The sequence below is a fragment of the Seriola lalandi genome, unplaced genomic scaffold (assembly GCF_002814215.2).
Source record: "Seriola lalandi dorsalis isolate HSWRI2012SDOR001 ecotype SW California unplaced genomic scaffold, Sedor1 jcf7180002054040, whole genome shotgun sequence".
In the NCBI taxonomy this organism is placed as follows: domain Eukaryota; kingdom Metazoa; phylum Chordata; class Actinopteri; order Carangiformes; family Carangidae; genus Seriola; species Seriola lalandi.
Genome location: NW_019524593.1, coordinates 167828 through 194417, shown reverse-complemented (window position 1 = coordinate 194417; position 26590 = coordinate 167828). Strand labels below are relative to the sequence as shown.

The following is a 26590-nucleotide window of genomic DNA, read 5'->3' as shown; positions in this document are numbered from 1 at the left end:
CCCCCCCCCCCCCCCCTCAGACATTTCATTTCCTTTCATTTTACATCGTATTTTACATTTAATGCTACTTTATATTCCTACTTGGCAACATTTCAAAGGGAAGTACTGCTTTTTATTCCTCTGCATTTATTTTATAATTGGTTAAAGTTACTCCACAGATTAAGTATAATATCCTAAATATACAAAGATCAATACACATCAACATCAAACACAAAATATCAATCAATATTAAAATGCAGTTTAAATATCTGCAACAGTAAGAAAAATTCAATGTGAAAATATCATAACATCCTGTAAATGGGTAATTTTGCAGTCATGAATAATTAGCACTTTTCACTTCTGATATTTCCATACATGTTGCTGATAATACTTCTACATTTTCTTAAGTAAAGTCATAATTGACATTTACTTGTAATTAAGTGTTTTACAGTGTGATACAGCAATGAGATCTTCTTTCCATCATTGTTTGACATCTAATTATGATGATTATGGCCGATTGATAAACCAGACACTAGTCAACTTCCAAATGTGAGGGGCAGCCAAGACATGAGGAAAAATAATGAAGTCCAGGACATGTGTAATATATGACTTTGAATTTAGTAGATAGAATGAGAATAGAGAGGGTGTAGCAAATTATACAATTCATGTGATGAAGGAGTATATTAGCCGTCATGATATGGGAAGAGGGAAATTGTGTTATCTGCCATTAAAATGTTGAATAAATTCCTTAAAACATCAGAATTGTAGCAGTTTTAAATTGAATGTATTTGCTTGGATTTTAATGTCACTTTTTATTAGATTCAGGGTTCAATTATTTTTTATGTAAAATACCTCACTCAAACAAGTCACTGGATTTTGACTAAACTGGGGCATGTGATGCATCTCATGTGCATCATAGCATTCTGACATTTTCAGAAAACTGCCCCAAGGAAAAAATTGTAAATAAAAGTCAAAATTAATAAGTGAAGACCTTTCTTACAGCTACTTAGATGCTTTCCAGCAGCACTGAACAAATGCCAAATACATGACAAGACACATCTCATAATTTCCCAACTCCTCCTAAAGACAAAGGATTTAGAGAGGAGTGATAACATCATCCACGGAAAACACTGCGAACTGTCTTTGTAGGGACTATTTCTTTGCCACAAGCTTTCTTTTTTTTAATGACAAATGTTCACACTTGTCTGTGGATTATTTGTGAAGTAACTTTGTTTCTGGAAAAATTTGTTGCTTTTTAAAAAATTTGACTCTTTTGATGCTTTTACCAGCACAAATGAAATTACATCCATTATTGGGATGGATGCAGAAATCTCAGAAATGGCTATCTCAAATCCTGCGCAAGTAAAACCAAAAGTTCAAAAACATTATTTTTGGAATTTTGGGTAAAGCTACCCTTTAACAGTTTAGACAGCAAATCATACCATTAATCTAACATATTGCAGTTGAAATATAATGGTCATTGTAAATAAGTAAATGCATAGGTCAATCATCATTACAAGTTCTGTAGTTTAATAATTCAATTAAATGTTTTATTTAATTTGATAATTGATTGTGCATGAAGGTGACAGTCATAGGGTTGACTGCATGTAAACAGACCACTGCAGCCTGGCATGACACTTCTGACTTGAGGTTGCAGCTGCAAACTTTACTATTGTCATTTTGTTTCTTTTACAATATCTGTCAGTAAAGATGTAACAAAGACTCAGTCCTCAAAAGGCCATTAATTCCAAAAAGGAGCATTTATTTTCTTTTTCTTTACATATAGACATTGTGTTTACAAAATGTTATGGTTCATCAGCATGCACCTGTTAAATTGTAATATAGTGTATGCTGATGCTGCTGTTGATCATTTTTTCATTTGCTGCACTTGTTAATACTGTTGCTGTAGATGATGATCTCAGTTTACTTGACAATTATCAGAATCTGGGTCATCTGCAACAAAGGTAGCACACACACAAACACACACATACACACACAGACGCACACACACGCGGTGTATACACAGTATTGTCCAGGGGTGACGTCATTATGAAAGGAGAGAGGAAGCTAATAGCCACTAAGAGGCACTGTAGTTCACACTTTTCTCCCAACATCCTTGGAGGACGCAGTAGAGATTCACTATTATTTGCATGCCAGAACTTGGTGGTGTTTGTTTAGTCAGGGAGGCAATTAAAGCCAATTTCAACAGGTTTAATTAGATTGATTTGAATAATTGTTTTTGAAAGGCACCATAGATCCCATCATCACAGTAAATCCAGGATTAGGAGCATTCATTTGATTTGCATTCTTTAACTCAACATCTAATTTAGTAGACCTCAGGAAGCATTGATCACAGATAAGTCTGAACACACTTTTTTTAAAAATTCATTTTGTTTTCATGTCGCAGATCTAGGCATTATTATGTTCGTTTCTACTGACTGAAATTAATTTACCATCTAAAACTGTAACACACTGAATTCATGTTAAGTGTGTGTGGGTCCAAGAAGGTCAGTTTGGAGCGGAGAGGGAGCACTGTTACACAGCAGATGCATAATAATGTGAAGGTCAACAAGATACTCATCATGCTTGGTAAAATGTAGCACTTAACAGGCCTAGCGATCCATTATTAGTCGCATTCATACAACAGTGAACAGTGATCAAACCAAGTGTAAATCTACCCAAGGCTAACGGAACAAGAGGTGAAGGAGAAACAGAGAGAGAAAGGGATAAATATAGGAGGGCGGTGCTGCAGATTAATTGCTGACAAAAAGGACACATGACCTAGACAAATGAGGAAGTGCAAGGTCTGGTGAGTTGGGGAGGAGGCTGCTCAACCCACTTGTGGGTCTGTAGGCCAATGCCTCTACCCCCCCCCCCCCCCCCCCCCCCCCTTCAGACACATGATTCTGCACACTGCTACGTGAAGAGGGACTACAAGCTCTCCTCCCCCAGTGCTGCTGATGGGATGATAATGGAGCATTCCTTGGAGTTGTTTCTCATTCATGCTAGCTGTGACAAGGGAGGAACATGCTTTTTTTTCCACTGGGGGGGGTGTTTACTCTCTCAGCCAAGAATATGGACATGTAACCTGAGATTTGCACACAGTGCCGTCCTCTCACTCAAATTCTCTTATTTATGTGCTGTGGATATGAGATGGATACGTACCTGTCTCTCTGAGCTGTTGTTCATTTATTCCAGCTGCTGGATTTTTTTCTCTCGGGTTTCAGCTGGACTGTGCTCATCAAAATCAGATTGCTTGGGGAAAATCACTCAGAAACATTACCATAACAATGTTTAAGGCCATCTATAGGAATACAGTGGTGTTTATGTTGACACTCTGCTCATGAAATTGACTTTAACTCGAGGCCTTAAGACACACAAAAAACTGCAAGAATGTCTGGATTTGTCCAGCACTGTGTAATCACAAAGGAATGTCCTGAGACATTTCTGCTTTTCCTCTACAAGACCCCTCTTTTCCCACGGCTTGTCCAGGTCTTGAGAATCTGTTTCCTCTTGCTCTCTCTCCCTCCCTCTGTCTCCCTTCCTCCCTCTCTCTGTTTGTGGAGACACATGAATACCACAAAGGCTGGTTTATAGGAGGACTACAATACAAGCTCAGTGTCTTCAGGAGCACAAAGAGCAAGAGTCTATGCCCTCTGAGAAACCTCTAGGAAGGAACATCCAGGCGAAGGTTGTGAGTTATTTCCAGTGTAAATCAAACAGAAGATTCGTGGAAACAAACACGCAACACAGCAGAGTTGAGTGAACGAAGCACATACTGTACATAAGCACATGTTGTTGTCCCAGGGGAATTTTATTATGTTGTGTTGCTTTCAGAAATCTTTCTACCAAGAGATGACAACTGTGTAGAACAACAAACTGCAGGCTAAATGCGGCCAAAGATTTGTGTTGTGCGCTTACAGCGAAGTGTTTCCGCTGATGATGATCTCACGGCAACTTGGGGACAGGCGTTTTTATAATTTAGGAACTCTTTAGGGCCTCATGGCTCAGGTGGCAGAGCAGGTTGGCTGATGATCCCTGGGTTGACGGTTCGATTCCTAAACCCAGGGTTGCGTTGAGGAGGGCGTCCTCTATCCGCAAACCAACAATGCGGATGGTGTTGTGGCCGAGCAGCGAACAAGATAATTTAGCAACTCTTTGTTCACTTGATGAGGCCGTATTTAAAGTGTGTATGAACCTGCTTCAAACACAGGAATGAAAACATACATCTGAACATATGAGTAACAATTGTGAAAAAGCAGGGCCACATGTGTTAACACTTTAGGTCACATGTTTGAGGGGCACCATCTGAAATGCTTGTGAGCTATTTGTGGACATTCTTCTCTGGCCATAGGTTTGCTCTGTTGCAGTCAGCGAATACATATCCTATCATTGTCAATGTTTTATTTTCAATTCAAATGTGTTGCAGACAAAATGAAATAAATCATGCGCCTGATTCGGGATGAGAGGGAGCCCATTTTTCAGTTAGTGACTTTTAGCAAAGCAATGTTTTACCCCACGCAACCACTAAAAGGCTTTTTCAAGGATTCAAAGAACATTTGTTGGTCTTAATGTTCCCCAGACACAAAGTGACATCTGCCTCCCTCCCTGCATGCCTGCTGCTCTTTGTTCAGAAGAGCTCTGAGGAGAGAGCTCATTGAAGGCAAAGATGATGTCACCATTGTGATCATTACTGTGCTGTGTGGTGCCCTATTTTTGACCAGGCGTCACTGAGGGCAGGCCAGAATGTCTGCCTGCACACTGCCAGGAGGAACACTGGCCTGCCAGTATTAATTAACACAGGGCCGGTTTTCATTAGTCCTAAAACCCTCTTAAGACCACCCCCACATGCAGGACCACCTAAGTCTATGTTCAGATACTCGTCAACAAATAGATCATTTGAGTAGTCTGAGGAAGGTTTGTGGATGTGCTCTTAAACCTCATGGTCCTGACTCTTGTTTTGTTTTAGTCAGTTTCGTCTTTCATTCTTATAAATGAGTCATTCATTATTTATAGTAAATCCCTATCTATCTATCTACTCCATACATGCATGGATTTGCTGATGGAGAACTTATTTTTTAAAGAGATTAAACAAGATTTTTATTTATCTTTGATAATTTCTAACTTAATGCTTTTCATATTGTTATTCAGTGACTAATAACTAGTCCGATCCGGCTGTATTAACACTCCAGTTCAATGTGAACATGTCAATGAATTATCCAACGTTGAATAATTTATTTTTCCAATCAAAGAAATTAATAGAGACTATTAATTATTAAATTAATACAAATACGCACAGTGACGTTAATAGAAATGCACACATTTGCTCCAGGGAATAAATAAGTGTCTATTTAGTCTAAATTCTACTAATTCTATGGGCTAAATCTGCATATAAAGAGTTGTATCGTTGTAAATGAAATCATCGCTGTGCACCAAACGTGCATTTAATTTCACAGAGACTATGTTCTCTTTGACATTATCATACTTATAACACTTTAAGGCCTCATTTGCCAGCAATTATTCAAAATGAAACTTTCAAACATACAGGTGTCAGGCTGACTGACAGATGTTAACACATTCTGACATGAGTATTCCAGATTTCTGTCACTCTAAGCACACAGACAGTATGGTGCATATTTTGTCGCGTTTTTAATACCGTAGACTTAATTGTTGAAGTTCTCCTTGCACCTGCCTTTCATAAATAATTTACTCCGATGAGGATCTGAGAGGTTACCAGTGAATAAGTCTGTAAAGATGCACTCCTTGATTTTGTTATTGTGACCAATAACAGCTATAAATTCTCAACATTCCTCTGAGCTCACTGTTGATGTTTTGAGTTTCAAAATATCAGCAGTGAGCTGAAGTACGTTGGGGATTTGAGTGTGCTGTTAAACACAAAGTTTTGGGGCTTTTTGGAATAAGGCCTCGAGGCAAATGTCAACTCATGATGCAGATAAAGCAAACTGTTACTAGTCTGAGTTGTGAAAAGATTGTCAAAAATCTTAAAGTATCTTTGAGCACTCTAGTTTAAAATTCATTTAAAATGTGGGAAGGGCTCTAAAAGGTCTGTTTGATCTGCTGACTATTAAAAACATACATTTATTGAAATGAACAAAGTTTCGGACTAAATCTAAGTTGTTTTCAACAAAACAAAAATACATTAATATTTCTCATTTCACAGCTATTTCTTACACACATTTTATAAATTTGCATCATGGTGATTCTTCTTAAAATGAGTTGCGTTGAGTTATAGTGTTTGATATATCTTGCGGATAAAGTTGTTTTCTATATGGCTTATTTAAACTTAAATTTTTCATATCAAACAATCAATCTTGGTGGAAAACTTGCCCCTTTTTCTCAGTACTAGTATAAAGGGAAGTTTAGTAAAAGCATATGACCTCACATGTTACAGTGACTCAGACGCCTCCAAACATTAAAACCATAACCCACTGTCCTGAACGTTTTGTCTTATTTTATGCATTTGCTGATTTAAAAAGTGCACAGACGTTGGCCAGCATTATGTACGTGGAAATATATATCTGCAGGGAGGTCTGTTTTCATACATTTTATAATAGCTCTTAGGGTTTATACGCTGTTCAAACACCTCTAGAATGAATATGAAAGCTTGTTCAATAAATGGATTTTTGATGGCCTTGACACTCTGAAAATAGCTCGTATGGTATATCTGGACCTTTTTTCCGCATTTAAATTAGACTTTAAGGTTTATAATTAGACAATTTTTGATACATTGTCTTGGCATCAATGTTACTTCGGATTAGTTTTTAGTGCTCTCTGGTTTTATGTACAAATAAATAGCTCTGGGAATCAACATATATGACAACCCAAAGCATAATTCACAAATATAGGCCTACGGTATCGTGAATGCAAAGATTTTTTCTTTATGGTATCCACATCAAGATACACACAGGTACTTTCTGTCACATGTGGTTATGTGTGGGTGCTGAAACCAGGCACCTTATTCAATCACAGGCACAAAACATATGTCAGATCCGACTAATGATTTCACTTTCGCTAAACATCATCTCGAAGCCACAGTATGGTTGTATCTGACAACAATAACAATTTTAATATAATATATATAAGACATTATCGGTCAGAATATAGTTGAACAGAGACGTTCAAATGGAAAGAAACATTCATATAGCTGTTTACCCACTTTCCTGCTGTGCAGTTTAATTTAATTATCTTATTCTAATTATTTTTCTGTGGTCAAAACACTAATCTCCACACACAAACACTTACACTACTTTTATTTCTCGTGTCTCTTTTCTAGTTCACCAAATTAAGTTACAATATAAGATGTCCTTTAGAATTTTAGAAGTGCCTTTCTTCATGAATGATGGTTTCTTCAACGGACAAGGAACTGAACTGATTAATTTCACAATTGAGAAAAAAATCTGAGAAAGCCTGTCTGCAGTTTCAACATGACTCTTGCAATTCTGAATTTCCAGGGTGTCTAAGTTAATGTAGAGCACAAGACACATCACATCTCTGAAATGTTGTTTATACCAGGGACTTGTCTTTAATTTTTTTTTTTCGTATTAAATGATTCACTTTTTATAATTGCCTGGAGTTGTTGCACTATTAGGGCTCATATCCCTTCAGAAAATGTGCCAAATGACATGAGTTTGGTATGTCCTTAAAGAGTTGGTGTTCACACTAAACGCTGATCATGTACCGCAAAGCATAGCTAATTTGAGATTAGTTACGAGTTCCACTTTCAGTACAGTGCAGTGTAAATAACTGTATTCCATTTCCATGCTTTGATCCAAATTTCAGGGAACTCTCTGCCAAACTTGCTGCTTAAAAAGAGAAAAAATAATAATTCTGCCTGCATACACTGAACAATGTAAAATCTCTGATGACTGATTTTTCCAGCAATGATGTCTGTCAATATGAGCTGAGAGCCTCCTGCAGATTAGCATTTGAGTGGAATCTCATGAGAGGTAGCTTACCTTTGTATTACAAATCACCAGTGGGTGACTTAATAGAAGTAGTTTTAGGTCTCCATGGAATTACAATAAGGTTTCTTATTTTCCAGGTAATGACCATGCATTCAAGTAATGTCTGCGTATTTATGTATAAAAGACCATGTACACTTTGTTGTAAGAAAATCAAAAAATAAAACAAACTGGTGACTGGTGTAACAACTGCACAACAGTGATAACTAAAACCATGCTTTCTATGTGGGTCAGAGAAGAGAGATGAATACAGCAAAACCTAAGTTATGATAATGGAAAAAAAAAAAAGGGACGTTCGCTTATCTATCAAAGTGTTCTCTTGTGTCACAGATATATGCTAGCTGCAGTGGACAGAAATCAAAGCTTGTTATATGTAAACTATGATAAAGTAATGCATTGAAGCTTGAAATTCCTTCAACTGTGAAAGTCATTTCCTTTGAAAAATCCCCCCAGCTTCATCTGTCACAAAATGCACAATAAGTAACTGCAGTCACCTAAGTAACGTCAGTTTTTGTGTGTGCATCTGTTTGTCTTTTCTGTCTTTTTTTGTAAGTATTGGTCCTATGAGTGTTGGAAATTTCATGCCACTTTGATTTGAAGTTGATTAAATTATAAAACTAAATGCATAGTTAACTATAGTTAACTGTATTTAACAGCATGGTTCCTCCAGGGTGATATTCCTATGGACTTGAAGGAAAATACTAGGTTGATTACCTTAGCTAAACCCCTGCACTTAGGCGCAGATTTAACAAATGGAAAATGTGCTGACATTTTGTGCGGTGTGTGTATACACACTAATGTGGGTAAAGATGTGTTTCTGTTTGATTCAAGGTCATTTAGCTTTGCTCAGGTTGGGGTGACATTTGCTTGTGATCTCATTCTTCATGGAGAGATGCATCACTGAAGGGCTGGGACTTGTTTCTCCACTTTCCTGGCACAAATGACTCCTCATTCCCAGAAAAGGAACATACTAATTCTCTCTCTCTCTGTCTCTCTCTTTCTCTCTCTCCATCGGTCACACACTGACAACATGTGCACACAGACTGCATCTCCTCATTGAATGACAGTGTGAATGTACCTCATCGACGAATGACTCACTCTACTACTCTGCTATTATGATGATTTCTCCCTTCTGTGTATTACATCATGCAACAGAGGGTTCTGCTCAGTTACATTCACCACAATAAACACTATCTGAGTGCACTCATTTAGGCCGTGCAGGGGTTTATTAGTCAGCCTTGCATGGAAAACATTATTTAGCTGATCTCCCAAATAACTTTTTATCTAGTTCATTTTGTGTGTATTTACCGAAAAATGCAATGTTGTTAAAGCTGAAAATGAATCATAAGGCTGACATTTGGATGGATAGGAACATTTGTGTTGCAAAAACACTTTGAACGTCCCTTAACCTGCCTCCTGTGGATGCTTCTGGGGTTAAAGGTCAAGGATTAATGCATATTTCACTGTCACATGGATTCCCATATGCCATTAGGCGTGGTTCAGCTTTCAGAATAACTGTAACTGGCTCTACACATGTGAAGCCATTACACATATTGCAAACCTTTTTCAGTAAAGGATAGTAAGATACCAATCAATAACAGTGTTCATATGCCATAATTGCTGAATTTTATGTCAGTGAGAGAGTGTTACTTGAGGCACACCAATATTCTACATATAGCAGCCACAAATTGGTCCCTTGTGCTTTAATCACACAGGCAGTTCAAATCATTGACTTTGCAAATCATTACATCTCACAAGGCATTGTGTTGAAGAGTACTGATGTATTGAAAGGCTGCTACAAAGAGAAGATACTACATGGACGGGAAGAATAATTACGGTCCGTTTGCAGGGTTCTTACATTAATCCAAAACAAAAGATTAAATTAAACTCAACTATTATACCAGTGTAAGATGTCGGAGGCAGAGTAGAACAATAGTGCTCGACTCATTCTATACAGTAGAACATTGTCGTAATTTAATTTATTGGGTGTTTATTTAATACCTATTATGTAGGTCACAACAATAAGTGAGGCCTAATTCAATTGCATAAAAAGACTTCCTTAGGCCACTTTTCTTGTGTGTGAACACTATTTTGAGCTCCATTTATGGTGTTCAAATTAAACATCTCAGAGTTGCTGGAAGCTTCTTGTGTTAATGGAATCCCACATAGTGGACTGTGTGGGGAGGAGAGCAGATGAATCTGTATTCCCTGAATGTGTCTGGGCAAAAATCAATAAATGCAAGCACAGCTCCTCGCTTCTGACGGCTGTCCCTGTCTTTGCATGGTGAACTAATAGAAAAATAATAATTAAATCCAAATCACCAGATTAATTTGTTTTCCATCAGTCTCAGGAGAGATCTTTTTTTTTTCCTGTTTCTTTAGTGGCTCATTATACTTTCTAATCAAGACAAAAAAAAAGTCCCTCTTTTAGACAGACATGCTGTCTCCCTTCCCCCTTCTCTTCCCTGTGGTGTGCTTTCTCGCATTGCAGTCATTGTGCTGGCACTTATTATGTTACAAATGACCGAGGTACGGCAGGCATTCTCAGTGTGCATGCAAAGAGGGCCCACCCTTCTATGCTGCTAGTGCCTTCTCCTAATGACGATGCTCAGAGTGCCCCGCGACGCCACCCCACGCAGCCCTCTCCCCTATTCCCGCCCCCATGTGCTCTCTTTAATGAAGATTCTCCAATGCAATTAAAAACCCTTACTTCTTGCTGCTACTGTATGACAAACAGAGCCACTGTCATTCCTCATGGCCTGTCATTCCTGCTACAAGAGGCGGAGGAGATGGAGAAATACACCAGGGTGCCAGTGGCTAGAGAGACAGATAGAGAGGATTTTGTGTGCGTGTGCGTGTGTGTGTGTGTGTGTTTGAAGAACAGCAACCCCCCCCCACCCCCCATCTCAACAGGTAATGGAAAGGGGCAGAGAGAAAAATCAATGACCAAAGAACATGGAGAGCAAGCTTATAAAATGGCTTTAACTGAACACCACAAGCTGAATAAGGGGTTCTGTGTCCATCCTCCAAACTCTGGTGATCATGAATGTTTCAACAGACACCCCCATCTCACCTTTTCTTTTTTTTTTTCTCCAACAAGTAAAAATGACTGATATGCAAATGACAGTTTGCAATTCTTGCAATAACATCAAAAACATTCGGGTGACACTTTTGGATGTGGTGACGTTACAGCAGAGAGGGGGAGAGAGAGAGAGAGAGAAAAGAAATAGGATACATTTATGGTCATTTATAATGTTTATGAAGCATTAATATGAATGTGCCTGTAAACCAACACTCCATCACGCTGCTAACAATGAGTTCATTGTTTGTGTGTGATTTATGAGGTGTCTATAAACTAACAGTGAACAGTTTGTTAATCCTGTATAATACCAGTTAAAATGGATACAACCAGGGGTGATATGACATGCATAGAGACACACCAGTTGGCTCTGGCTCTGTGACCCATCCTCATCCTCAACAGGGTGGGGCATATAAGAACAGTTGCCCACTCCATCTGCAAAAACTCCCCACCACCACTCCTCCACCCCACCCCCTTGTTGTTTTCCAGTTGAATGAAATAATCTTCCCCCGTCTGGAAACCCAGTCTGGGTCAGAGGGCCTGCGTTCAGCCTGTTGCTTATTGTGTGCTCAGAAGAGGAGGTAAAGCATACAATTAGGCACAGATGGCTGTCTTTGCCAGGCAATGTATTGATCCTATCCTGAGGAAGATCTGTCCCATTTCTGTTTTTGTTTGGCAAATGCCTTCTAATTTAGAGCCTGTGTTATCTGTCTGATTTGTATTTGTTTGATCATGTATCATCTTCTGAGAGATCATCATTTGGTCAGTTTACAGTGGAACACATGGGGGATTTTAGTGACTCAGTATTGATAAATGACTGTAACTTAATTCATGAAAGATGATTTTACTGATAGGTATGCTAAACAGATAGACCTAGATCCTAAAGGAAAATTGAAGATTTATTCTTTAACTAGTTAAATACATGATTATCCTACATATATACCTAATGTGTGGATGATAATAGTACATTCAGGCTTTTAAAACAGATTCAATCACTGATAATTCCACCTTAGTCCAACATCAACTCAGCCTTAAGTTTAGAGTTGAAACTATTAGTTGAATACTTGATCAATAGAAAATGAATCAACAACTAATTTGACAACTGTGTAGTCATTTACCAAGCAAAAATGCCAAATATTCCCTGGGGTCAGGTTATACTAATACTGAACTTTATTCATATAGCACCTTTCAAAATAAATCCTTAAAGAAATCAAGCATTGTTGTCTGAAATATGAAGGACTGCACAACTTTCCTTTTCTCTCCAAGTTGCAGTATTTCAAATGAGGTATGATTTGATGTATTGAAGGCAGGGCTGCAACTAACTAATATTGTCTTATTAATTAATGTGCCATTTTTTTTCTTTATTAATCAGTTTGTCTATACAATGTCAAAAAAAGCTAAATGAATTATCTGTCAATCATCTAATCAATTAATTCATTAATTGTTGAAGCTCTAGTATAAACTCTTTAATCCGCCTTGTAAAGCAGAAATTCAAACCATAATCGACATCATAATAATTAATCAGAGTGATAAAAGTTCTATAAAAGTTGGGACTTTTAATAGGAAAAAAACATAAATTAATGTTTTTAAAATGCAGCCTGTTTCTTTATTAATGTTATTTGTTTACACTAGTGGCCGATCATCGCCATAAGAGGTGCATGGCTTAAGATGCAACTAACATGATAAATAAAGTTACCGCTACATCCCTGTCAATGACAGTGTCGCATTTAAAGTAATAACGGTCAATAGCTGTATCCTTCTTTACTACGGCCGCTGCACAAATAATAAGTTTTCTTTGTGTGGCAGTAGTGAGCTGACGTCAGGTCGGTTCCTTGAAGTGGAGCTGAATAAACCTTGAGAAGAGTCTCCTTCAATCTGCTGTTAGTAACTAACACACACACACTCACACACCGAGACTCAATTACTGCCCAATTCCCTTCTTTATCATTCGTCCCCGACCTCTTTCATAACCAAAACCGACCAAGGAAAAAAAGAGGCGAGAAGAAGACCGACCCGAAGTGTTAGTTGAACTAAAAACCCACGTTGGAAATAAGTAAAGTGTCGAAACTAAAAAAAGGTAAGTGTTTTATTTCACTGACGCTGTTTTACCCCCATCACAGAACAAGCGATGAGCTGCGTAGAGCTGGCTTCGTTTCTAGTTTCTTAGCTTTTTTTTTTCCAGCTTGTGTAAACTGGTTTATAGTTTCTTGTTTATGTGTTACGATGCAATTCATTCAGTCGGTGTATCCGGCACATAGACAGTGGAAGATTTGGTCGAAAAGTTTTTTCTCTTTTTATATACAGACGAAGTGTTTTTTTCCTCTTCTGAGTGGTGACCTGATAGTGGGAATCGTCTTTGTGTCCCTCTCTCCTTTTCTCTCGCACCGTTCAACCAGGCTGTCGTATCTGATAACTTGTTAAATCGTTGAGAATTTAAAGTTTAAAAGGATTTGTGTTGTTGTCTGTTTTGCTTGTAACAATCGTGTAAATGTACAGTTGTCGGGTTTTGGATGCATAGTTGTAACCGTCAACGTAAAGGGGGAAACTGCGAGACACTGGACTGCCGTTGGTCCTCGCTGTCCGTCCGTTAAAATCCATCCAGTTTAATAGTCCCTCGACCCGAAAATAAAACAATTAGCGACAAATACATAAATATCCCCTTCGGTTCAGATTAAGTTGGACGTATAATATTCTTTTTCCACAGCGGGTTGAGAGTTTGAGCTTTTCGTGTTGCTACTCGTATTGCTGGCCAGCCTGCCGGGTAGCTGCTATCGCGGTCGCTTCCTCAAACCGAGAGGCGTGCAGGCAAGCTAGCAGCCGCTTGGCCGAGTTGTTGAAATTTATCCCTTTGTGTATATTACAATATCCTCCATTTTTTCTGCCCCTTCCAAAACAACAAGCCTCTCGCCATCTTGGTTATTTTAAATTCGTCCCCCAAGCACCCCTACCTTTCCCCTCTCTCACATACACACAAACACACTGGCTACTTTAAAAGGAAATGGATCCGCGTTTTTTTTTTTTTTTCGCAAGTTTTACCAAAGTTTTACACTTGTTAGAAAAAAATGACACGGTAGTTCGCGTCCTGTGTGTGATTTTAAAAAGAATTTTAAGGCGACTGATGAGATTGTGAGCGATGATTTGAAGCCAGTTTTGTCCCAAAGAGGAGCAGTTTGTATTTGAGGTCGAGACGTTTGCTTTAAAAAGCAAATATAAAGTGAGGTTGTGTTACGGGTCAGTATTGGGATTTCTGGAGAGACAGGTGGATATGGTGGGATTTTGGTACAGCCGCATTTAAACTTAAGCATTGACGCTATTTTCAAGCGAAAATGTTGTTAAATGTGATTTGAGGGTGCTGCTATATGTTTGTCTTTGCAACTGAACATGAATGAATGGAGGAGGGAGGAGGAGGGAAGGAAGGAAGAAAGAAAGGAAGGAAGGATATTAATTACCAAGAATCCCATTAAGGGAAGAACAGTAAAAATAAAATATAACTGGATGTCACTGCCAAATACTGTCATCCTTTGAATCACAAAGTTGTTTGAAATAATTATGTGATGGTAAAAAGGTATTTATTGCTCTTTAAACAAACCTTTATTGGTAAGTTGGCAAATGGTGCACTGTTGTTTACGCAAAGTTGAATTGTGATTGTGATTGATAGATTTTCAGGATTGACAAGTTGGAGGACGTGCACACTCACACATGCATCTCTTATCATCACACACACACACACACACACACGCACATGTGCACACACGCACAGTTTGATTCACCCCTGGATGAGCCATAATACCGGTTTGCAACAGTTTAGACGGGAGACTCTTCCCTGAAAGAATTATCCAGTGAATGGAAAATGGTGACCTTATTTAATTTCTGCCATCCATCTTACAAAAGGTGTTATTTTAACCCATGCATTTGCTCTCTCCGTCAGAGTTAAAACTTGATCTCACTTTCTTCCCCATGTCCTGAAAGCAGTTTAAGGAAGAGGAGGGGAAAAGAAAACAAACCGAACAAATGCTTTGAAATGGAAAATCTGATCATTTCACCTCCCACCTCTTTTGTTTGCCCGTTTATTGCTGCAAAGCTGGAGTGCAGAGGAGCAGATGTTTAGCCAAACATGAAGGCGCGGTGCCTCTGTCCTTATGGGGATGGCTTTCCCTCCTCTCACTGCTGATGCATCTATATGACAGCTGCTTGATTTCATGGAGCTGCTAAGAAGCCATTAGTGGTATCAGTGAATTGAAACGGAACAGTGTCTCCCAGTTTTCTACCACTATTACAACTGTCTATTGTTAGCGTCATTTTCTGCAGATTTGTTTGAATATGAGTGCGTCTGTGCATGCACTCGTGTGTATGCAGCCTACAAGTGCTGCAGCTGAGCTGAACATACAAACCAACAAGAAGTAGTAATATATTTGTGCAGTGTGTTTTCCCATAATTTGAGAGAGAGTGAGCAAGAGCAAAAGTGAAAAAAGGGGAACAAATCTGTCAGAGTTTGTTTGCCATGTTGGTTTGAAATGAAAGCACACTGTGCTACCTCAAGCACACTCAAATCAGAGATGTCTCTCCTTGCCAGGCCAAGAAAAAAAAAAAAAACAACTCTCGGCTGGAGTTTTCTTCTCTCTCTCTCTCTCTCTCTCTCTCTCTCTCTCTCTTTCTCTCTCTTTGCTTCTCTTTCCCTCTCTCAAATTGGAACCGTTGTTTTTGAAGAGATAAAGGAGGACTTCCGCTTGACTTGAACATTCAGGAATTAAGGATAGACATAGTTAAGCCCTATTTGCATGTCTACCAAAGTCACAGCAAACGGTTGCTATTGACTAAGCTGATTAGGTGAAATTAGGTTCACGAGCTCTGTGTCGGGGGGTGCTGAATCTGACAGAACTTGGACAGCTTTTGAAAAGACAATCCCATGTGCACACAATTCTGTATTCTCTATAATCCTTTAGTATTGAATATGGGGCTATCATTTTTTTTTTTTTTTTGAGGAAACCCATAGTTTGTGAAGTGAAGCGAAATTTATCAGGTGTGCAATATATGTCGGTCAAGCCGTCACTATGAGTCAACGCTTGCTTAAAAATGTGTTACAGTATCACATCGTGTTGGGATCAAAATTATGTCCAGTGAATCGGACATGTGAATGATTCATCTGTTAATTACAAGTGCATTACAATCATGCACTGAGTTATTTTTTTCCATAACACACTGCTTCTTTAAAATGCAACAACCACTAGTCTGTTTTGTAAGAACAAAGGTAACACTTTTCTTGTGTTTCTAAAAACTTTTGTGATGATTCAGTAGAGCTTAGTTCCACATTTTGATAATAACCAAAACTTGTTTTCACTTGTGGTGACTGTCTTGAGGGTCTGCTTTCAAAGGTTCAGCTGCTGCAGAAAAATACAAAAACGTAAAAAAGTAAATGCTGTACCAAAACTGTGCTCATTCCCTTGACTGATTATACAAACCTTAAAAGTACTGTATGAATGTACCAAGGATCACACTGAAACTGGCCATTGAAATGATCAGTTATTGGAAATTCTAGTACATAGTGCAATGTTGTGCACCCCTATGAGTGAGTTTGTCACTCATTAAGCCTGACTGATTTCTCACTGTACCCTGGGCCACAGTGTGTACTGTAGATTCTGTGACAAGATACAGCAGAATGTAAATGGTACATGCTTTAGGCATGATAGGACTCTAAATTGATACTGACAGAAAAATTAAACATTTGCATTACCATACTCATGTAAATGTATCAAACTAAGACACATTTTAATGGTCTATACCAAGTGCTTCAGTGTCAGTCTGTGGGTAAGTCCTAACCTAAATATTTCATGGAATTGATGTCAGTATTTTATATTTAGACTGAGATTAATCAGACCTACAAACAGTCTATTGATAATAATGGCCATCTGGGAGCCCTGTCAAATCTCTGCATGTTAGCGCTGACACAAAGCTGTGAAATTTAGAGAGGAAGTAGAGGTCTGCTCTGTGTTAACCAAATAATTCAAGAACTAATGCTAGACAGAGTCCTGATCGTATTTCCTAATCTTTCCCCATCATTCATCCATTTACATATGAATGTGCATGCACACACACAGAAAACAATAATGACAAATTAAATAATGTACCAAGAAACTGAGGACTTAAACAGATGTTTTTGAAGTAGACATTAATCCTATAAGGGCTAATGGTCCTTTGAGAAGAAGCCGCATTTTAGCAAAAGCCCTAAAAGCTTCTAGGCATTAGATTGATAATGCCTCTTATTGTTACAGATCAAATTGGTGCTGCTGTGTGTTTGTCTTGGCCTACTGTTTTCTGCTGTGTTACAGGCCCGTGCAGGCAGCTCACTTATTGATACGTGTTTACATGGCCTTGCAGGTTAATGTCCTCTCAGCTGGAAAGTTGGTTAGCTCTCAGATGATCTACCTAACCTTATGTTACCTTGCTATTTTGGTAACGCTGCATTTTCACTGGATGTCCTGATAATAATCAGGGTACACAAATAATTGTCTAAAGTGCATGCTCAGTGACAGACGATTTTAACATGGGCCTTTTCAAATATCGTGGCTATGTTTAACCAGAAGTGTCTGCCTGTGTTTCTGTCTATATAATGAGAAATGCATCTGTAAACTAAGCTAATGAGATTGGGCACATATGCCTCATGTTGTAGCAACACATGAACAAGCTCAACTGTTAATTAAGACTAAACAAATCAACACCCATTTTAGTTTTCTGTGCGTTTCTGTGTGGATTACATATGGTGGATTAATTACCAAACAATAAGCAGTAAAGTGCAAGTGGGTCACCCCGTGTTGACTTTCAGGAGACAGAAGACAGAGCGGCCAAATTTGGGAGGGAAAGGCGATAAGCTGCTTCTTTGCTGTTCGTCCCCTGGGCCTCTATTTATCATTCAATGTGAGAATTTCCTTGATGAAAGTCAAGGTTGTTTGTGCATGCTCTGTCTCGTTGGGATGCCTGTTTTTCCACCAGCAAGGTGAAAAGGTTGATTTTCCCCTCCAAAGAGATGCCTTGTTTGGAAAGTCCAGGCTAGTTTCTTTTAATGAAGTCTCAAAAGGTCCTGATGATTTTTCCACTTCAGGGCTGTTTTTGTTTTGTACATTAGCGAGGAGGTGAAAATACAGATGTACTTCTTGTTTTATGGAGCCATACAGCAGCATGCATGCAAGTCCTCGTGATTCACTGATTGTCTCCATTACATACTCATCTGGTAAAGACATAGCAAAGAAGGTTATCACTTTATGTGAGCCGAAAGCATCAATTTAATGTGGTCTTTATAAAAATCAAAAGTGACAAGAAACAAAAAAACATGGCAACATCATGAATGCATTTCTTTTCATAAAAAGAAAACGCTTTGGTGTTATTTGGCTTCATGAAATGGGGAGTCTCTTAACATTCGCTGAACTAGGTTGGATGGAACAGATTTTGTTTTCCTAAGAAAACCAAACAAAATGATCATTTTTTCTCGCCCCTCTGTCCATTTTGTCTAAGTGCCCATCATTTTATTTCAGAAGGAACTTGATTATGGAAACTCCGACGAGGTCTGGAAAACCTGCTATTTAGTTTGATGTTTACCACACCTTGACATTCTCAATCTGTAGCAGGGGGCCCTCTATTTACACTTTTCACTAGAATACACCCATGCTGGCTGTGCTCAGATGGGAAAAGGATCCTGGGAATGGAAAAGAAATAGGAAGAAGGTTTCGGATGTGGGAATGGGAATGATATTGGTTTTCTATTGGTGTGCCTCCTGGGTCAGTGGGGTGCTTGATGATACTATAGAATAGCTTGTAGCAGGCAGGGAAGCTGCGAGCCTCGGTGGGTGTTAAGACAGACATACACACCCACAGACACCTACGCACACAAACATAAACATCTACAGACGCATGCACACACTTCCTGTCAGAGCACAGGCATTTACGCATAGGGACAGAACACACACACACACGCACATACACACACAAATGCATGAGATTGCGCCTCGACAGCCCCCATTTATTGATCTTCTTCAGCATTTAAAATCTGGTCACTGCTGCCACAAAGGCTTTTTATTTTAGCTGTGCTGGCAAAGCCTGCTCCAAGCTAAGCCAGAATTTTAAATATTTAACTCCTACGGAATGGCATGAGAAATGACAGGGATAGAGAAAAACAAATAGGAAAGCAGTTTTGAGCTGTGCAATAGCTATATATGTATTTGTTCAGGACTATGTTTTATGTAAACCACACTGGTACAATCAGCTCTCACTGTGTTGACTGTGGAAGCACTACAGCATGGGGCAAAAAAATCTGCATATCCAGCACACTTTCCTTCATGAAGTTTTTATCTGGAATTCATGGGGATCCTTTTCTGTCTCTCCAGAAATGGCATTCACTCTGAATTGAACTTAACTCAGTACTGACCTACATGGCCTCACCTTGTTAGCAGCACAGACTGAAACGCTAGCAGCCATTGGATTAGTCATTATTGGACCTGGGACAAGCTGCTGTTTTTAGCATTTTAAGGTTAAAAAAGGATACTCATGTGTAGAGAGGCAACGCAGCGATGTCTAATCCACAGGAGCCCTATAGCACGTAGTCTTACAGACATTACCGTCTCTCTTCTCTGACTATAGTGTGTTTCTCTTTCTCTGTTCTCACTGCACGCAAAACAAGGTATTTAAAAATGTATTTCCCTTTTTTCTTCTTAGGCAACTGTCAGTTAGTCCCAGCTGGTATGGAGGAAATGATCTGACTAGCTCTGTTCGCACTACATTTCAAAATAATTTGTCTTGAAAAGGTCAACGCACATTTCACTGATTTTGAAATGCTTCTACAGTATAGTGAAAAGTTGTGTTGCATTAACATTACTTGTAAAAAAAAAAAAACACCACCGGGCAGCCAAACCACAAGGGTTTCCTCATCCAGTTGAACCTGCTGCTGCTGCTGCTGCTGCTGCTGCTGCTGTTGTTTTTCTCTTGTCCAGCTCTGAAAGCCTAGCCTCGCTCAGTCTGTGGCATTGTCCCGCTTTCCCCCTCTCTCTGTCTGTCTGTCTCTCTTTCACTCTGTCTGTCTCTCTCTCTCTCTCGCTTGTGCTCTCTTTCTGAACGATGACACTGAGAGACAGCTGTAACGTGAGACGCCTCTCGATCCTGGCAGGGGCTTCGAAAGCCGAGGCAGAAGGGAGGGAGAGGGCCTTTATCTGAGACTGGGGGCGCTGACCTCCCTCATTCCCCTTCTCTTTTTCTCCTCTTTTCTCTCCCTGTCTTTACGTCTGCTAGCATATCCTATCCTCCCCCCACCAACAGCGGCCAGGACTGCACTCTTAAAAAAGTGTAATGTGAAAACAGTCTCCCCATTGCAGAAACCTGATGAATGAAATAGTGGATGCTGTTGCGGTTTTCTACATTTACAGTTGCATTTTGACTTTAAATTTCTAGCATCTCTTCATCGTCTTTTTTATCAGGGTCAGATTAATGCAATTTATGTTATGTTCTCAAGGATTTACACAATACTGTATAGTGTGCGATATTTGAGTGACATATGTCTGTGATCCGTACAAGAACGCTTTTTATGTGTGTGCATGTGCATTTGTGTGTGTGTGGATGTAGATGGAAACATCCACACATCCCCCGGACTCTAGGCTATGGCTGCTAAATCCTCTGTGAGAGCTCCCGTGTGTAATCCAAACATTTAGAGCTAATTTAAGCATGCAGGCAGGAGCAGCATCCTTTAGGAAACAACAGCTCTCTCTCTCTCCATCCTCCACTGTGTGTTTGTGTGTGTGTTTGTGTGTGTACTACTTATGTGTTTGTGTGTGCATGTCTTGTTGTCGCTGGAGGGAAATGAAAGCACTCAATCACTCACCTGTCAGAGTACTTCAAATTCTGTCCATAACACACACACACACACACACACACAGACACACACACGTGTGGACACGGACACATATGTGCATACACACTTACCCCTGAGGGTTTGACAGGACTGGCCCTTTATTGACTCCCTTGATCAAGGAGACAGCAGATCCATTTAATAGAAACTCCACACACACACATGGGCATTGAAATCAAAGTGGATTCACATCTGCTGTCCACACACAGCTCCACTGTAGCCTTTTCTGCTCAAACAACAGACCTGGTAGTCATTTAAAACTGTGGCTATATTGGGTGTTGAATTAAATTTTAAAGCCAATACTAATAGACATCACACTGTTTTTCATTACAGGATATTCAAACAGTTTCCTCCTCATATTTGCAATGTCATTACACCAGAACAGCTCTGAATCACCTCTTCACCACTGTGTGTTATTGTATGGAGGGCAATTATGTCATGATACAAGCCCAGCCTGGGTTATAGGCATGTTCTGTTGGCCTTGGCCCCTGTGCTCCCCAGTTGGCCATGTTTTGTGCTGAGTGTTTTGGAAGGCCAGTTAGCCAAGAGGGTGCTGGGAGGAGATGTGACAGCTGTGTTGGTCACGGCTATTCTGACCTTCACACGTCATCTTGATGGATCATCAAGGCTGTAACGATACACTGAACCTGTTGTGTAGGCCTGTGCTAGCCTGATTATCCACTGGTGATGATCTGGTCACATACTGTACTGATATCATTGTTCCAAATGCATCTGTGGATAGTCACCAGCGAGGCCAGGTTGACTGCATATCTGAATCAGGTTTATCTTGTGAAAAAAAAAAAGCAAAAACGGAAGTGGATTGGCTAATGCAACAACGGGCTATCTGCCACTAAGAGAAGAGTTATCATGGCAACACAAAACATGAGTACATACACAGACAAAAAGACAGAGGCACACAATCAAGCCGGGTATTTCATATATATTCTACTTCTCAAAAGTGGATTGCACTAATGTTCTGAGCTTTTCACCAGTCTCAAAGCGCTTTACTTTGTGTGTGTGTGGTGTAACCCGTTCCCTTGAGATGGCACTTGCTCCATCAAGTCAAGGAAGAAACCATTTAGCGGAATGACAAACACACACATATATTCACACACATACACAGCACCGGGAGGCTGGGAGGATTTGAATTGCACTTAGACAAACGTTTCTCACACAAGTTCTTTATTCCTCCACCCGCTCCCTACTTTGCCCTGAACATACACTTACTCACATACAAAGGTACTTGCACAGAGATTCCATTTTGTCAGGTTTCAGCCCCAGATCATGTAACGATAAAAGATGCTGCCCTGCAGTTAAACACTGCCAGTAAATCACAGGGCAAAGAAAGCTGGGAGAAGCACTTATTTTTAAGCAGCATGAGAGACCATACTGGGGGGGAAGGGGTTGAGACAGATAGGGTAAGACAGAGAGAGAGAGAGGGAGGAAGAGAGAGCTTCTTTGTGCACTGTGTACTGGCATTGTGTGTGATGAAGAGATGAATCACTGCTATTTAGGGATTGGTTTCCTGCAACTGATTGTGTGACGACTCTGTGGCGGACAGACTGTCAAGACTTGCCTGTTTTGTTCTGGGGGCTTCAGGAAAATGTCTGCGGCCAAGTCTCACTTGCTCACTCCCACAGGGACCCGGTGTGCCAGAGATCAACAGAGACAACAGAGACAAACACCTCACCACTGTCGCTCCTCTAACAAGGCATCAAATATTAAAAAGCAAGGGATTTTAGGCCAATCTCAATATGTGTATTTTCAGATTACACTTGTTTTCTATGTTTGAATATCAAGAGAGTTCTTTGTAGAGAAGACTCACATGAAGCATGTATGACCTTTCTTTCTTTCTTTCTTTCTTTCTTTCTTTCTTTCTTTCTTTCTTTCTTTCTTTCTTTCTTTCTTTCTTTCTTCCTTTCTTTCTTTCTTTCTTTCTTTCTTTCTTTCTTTCTTTCTTTCTTTCTTTCTTTCTTTCTTTCTTTCTTTCTGTAGCTATACAAAAGTCCAACCCTTGTATTTAACCCTGTACAGATGCCTGAGAGCTGCTGTGTGACTACCAAAGTAAAGTCAACATCAGTGTAGCTGAGGGAAGGGGGGTAGATTAGGGAAACCAAACAAGACAATTCAGAGAGACGTCACAACAGTTAGGTTGTACAATGTCCATGTGTAAGCATGCCTGGAGTGTAAATGCAGGTAATTATACCTTTGCAGATAGTTCCTGTTTTTGCATTTGCTTGTTTTTTTGCCTTTCAAGTTAATTAGATGGAAATTAGTAAGTAATGATGGCTATTATAAAATGACATTTAGGTTGTTACTCAAAAAGTGTTAAACTTAATAACTTAGGGCAGTAATTTGTTTTATCACTTTCTTATAGGCAATAACAAATAGCTTTGTGTCACTTTCCAAAACATGATTACATGTATTCTCTTGCATTAAAGTAATGCTTGGGTGAACCTTCTTTTTACTTGTGTCATAAAATGGTAAAATACTCATAGTTGTTTCGGTTTTGATTTTGATTTAATTCTATTATTCAATGATAAAAATGTTTTGATGTTTTTTTAACGTTCATCATATCGAGTTGAAACTAGTAGTCAATTAGCAGACTAAAGTTAGTCAACTGAAATATAATATACAACAATTATGAGCCAATTAATTGTTTAAATTAAGTCTTAGGGAAATGGTGGAGGGCTGCCCTCCTAATAGTCCACCAAACATTAGTTGATGATAGGAGTCTTAGTCGACCGAGTTTTGATTGGTCAGTTTGTTGCAGGAAAAAAAAAAAACTCCAAAGGAAGTGGCAACACTCAGTCACTCAATCAGACATTGTATATGGCTGGTCCCTGTGGTTGTTAGACAGTATTTACATTTGTGAGGTTGGAAATCCAAAGTGTGGGAACATTTCAAGAGGGTAAAGGACGATCCCAAGAAGGTGACATGCAAACTCTGCAGGTATAAACAGGCCTGATAAACATGGTTCATCATTTGAAACATGTAGGTAGCCTAACGTTAGCCACTTAGCATGGCCACTTGCATTAATGTTCGATAGCTTAGATAAATAGGCACTATTAGGCTTATCCAAGTGTTCATGGGGACGGGAGATGCTAAATTATCTTGTTAACTCGCTAAATTACCTTGTTGACTCCATGTTTGTGCACCTGTGCACAATGTGCATTTCTCTCTATATTGTGTTGTTACAAGCTTAAGTTGTGTGATGTTTTTGAAATACATCATCAAAATGTTCAGTCTCCTTGGTGGTTGTTTCAACACATTCAGAGTAGTTACCGCTTTGCCAATGTCGTTAACAGGTTGCTCACTTGTAAAATTTGTATTTTAAAGGCTCATTAATACGGTTTTGTATTTCTCTGTAATGTAGCACAGTGTCAGCAACGTTGCTTTCAACATTTTTGGAACTCAAACCATTTTCTGATGCCTCCCAAAAATACATATCTAAATAATTACATTGATATCATAAACGTGCAATGACTAGTCGACTGATCACTTGAACTAAAGACTTTTAATTGACAAGGAAAATCTTTGTTTGGGGGCAGCCTTAAAATTTAGTTTTTTTTGTGATATTTTATCCATCTCTAGTTGATGTAAAACTGGTAAGATCTTAGAATAAAATGAGGTTAATAGACTAACAGCCAGATTCTCAGTCAGGCAAATGATGGCAGACAGCACTGGCTTTCTTATCCAGTGTAATTCACCTGCCTCGTGGCTGGCAAATCATTTTCTGTGCTGAAGCCCTATGAGCAGAGATCCTTTAATCATCCACTAATAAGCCTTTATGAAAAAGCTGAAGATGAATTCAGCCTACCTGGCTCTCTGTTATCATTATCACTGAGATGAGTTATCAAAGTATTTGTGTGTGTGTGTGTGTGTGTGTGTGTGTGTGTGTGTGTGTGTGTGTGTGTGTGTGTGTGTGTGTGTGTGTGTGTGTGTGTGTGTGTGTTTGTCTGTCTGTCTGTCTGTGTAAGAGTGAAGATAATGAAGGGAACCGTTTCAGTTCGATCATTCTGGTTATTATCAACAGTCAGTGGAGGTGATTTCTGTTCAGTGATGAACTGAGCGGTAATGACAGATGTGTGTTGCATTATGTGCCACAGACTTTGACATGACTGGAGGTTATCTGAAAAGACAAAATCACTTAGGCTCACAAACTGCAATACACCCATTTTCTTTTAATCGTGGCATAATCAAGGCATGTCATTCTAACATGTGGCATTTACAGGAATTACTAAAACTCTGCAGTGACAATCACAGCTTTTTTAAACTGTGTGTAAGATTTGGTCCCTAAACTGAAAGAGAGAAATATGTCATTGCAATAGTTGACCACATCTGAGCTAATGAAGTATCCACCAGACTTGATTCTGTTGCTGTTGACCAGATGGACCTGTTTACTGTCAACAAAACCCTGTTAGATAGCTACCCACAAGCGCTATAACACTTTATGTGTGTTGGTGTGTCTGGAAATGTCTATAAGAAAGTGCTTCCCCGTGTATGAGAGGGCTTGAAGTTTGTATTTGTTTGTATTTATGTTCAAGAATAGGAGTATATTAGCGTAAATAAAAGTTTCTATGTGTCTATGCAGTATGATATATTTTGCAGGGTGGCGTCTGTTATGGTGAGCTACTTAGATTAGGCTCAGGCTGTAAGAGCACAGTAGGGCCTTAGAGACAATGCATGAGAGATGGGCGTGAGAACGTTGGTAAGGCTTGGTTCTCTGCAAGAACTGTCTTGTGTTTGGGGAAAATATCCTCACACTCAAAGCTCCAGTGTCTAGATCCATTTCTAACAAACAGGTTTTACAAGAAAGGGCTCGGGGAGAAAGACTTTTTTGTGCGTGTGAACATCTAACTGTGTGTGTGTGTGTGTGTGTGTGTGTGTGTGTGTGTATCTACAGCTGTGTTTCAGACGTCACTGTATTTTTTTTTTTTGTCTGATGTGCCTGAAAATCACAAATACTAAGCTGTGCAACTTTAACTTTGATATCCAGGTAGTTTCAGGGGCTTCATCTTCTTCAGGCTCTCAAAAGGAAAACTTCCAGCATTATCTCAAATATAATGCATATAATCTAATCATTTGACTATCTTACAAGTAGTGGAGACACATTTTATTCCTATGACTCAGATTATATTTTTGACCTGAACCACACTGATCTTTTGTTTCTGCTTTTTCTCCAGGTGTTACAGCAGTTATGTCAAGGAGCTGAAGACATCTCTAACGTCAGTGAGTATCCAGTATAGTAAAGAGTATTCACATCTCCTCTCTCTTGTCTCTCTATCCCACCGGTGTATGTTTGCGTGTTACAAAATAGTTGATGTGTGACTTAAAAAATATATATTGTCACACATTCCTGCTTTTACAGTTTTTTTATGGCATGCCAGAACAAACTTGCAGACTCCTCCAGTTTCAGGCCTAATTTGATTTTCATTCATTCAGTGAAAGAGGATGTTTTTTTTTTCTCCCCAATTAAATTTAACAAGAGCCCCTTGAAAAGCAGTTGTTATGATTACATTACAAATTCGGGGTTCATTCAGTGAATCAAGCAATTAATTAGATTTCTCCCATTCTAATCAGAATATTTGTCTGAAACGTACGCGCCTAATAAACATCCTTTGAGTTTGCTATCTGTTCATAGCCAGCGGCGAATGTAAATGGT

At 39.2% G+C, this 26590-nt stretch overlaps 1 protein-coding gene across 10 annotated transcripts in view; it reads left to right on the top strand.

Moving 5' to 3' along the window:
• Positions 1-12911: 12911 nt before the first annotated feature.
• baz2ba (bromodomain adjacent to zinc finger domain, 2Ba) overlaps positions 12912-26590 on the top strand; it is a 67214-nt gene continuing 53535 nt past the window's right edge. For 6 of the 10 annotated variants that reach the window (XM_087173077.1, XM_087173076.1, XM_087173078.1 and 3 more), the window contains exons 1-2: positions 23103-23121; positions 26112-26157. In XM_087173077.1, coding sequence (XP_087029203.1) covers positions 23116-23121; positions 26112-26157 — 52 coding nt within the window. In that variant the 5' untranslated portion in view covers positions 23103-23115. Of the gene's footprint in view, positions 13118-23102; positions 23122-26111; positions 26158-26590 lie in introns of those variants that run through there. The other 4 variants (XM_023402863.2, XM_087173073.1, XM_087173071.1 and 1 more) reach the window with 2 other exon arrangements.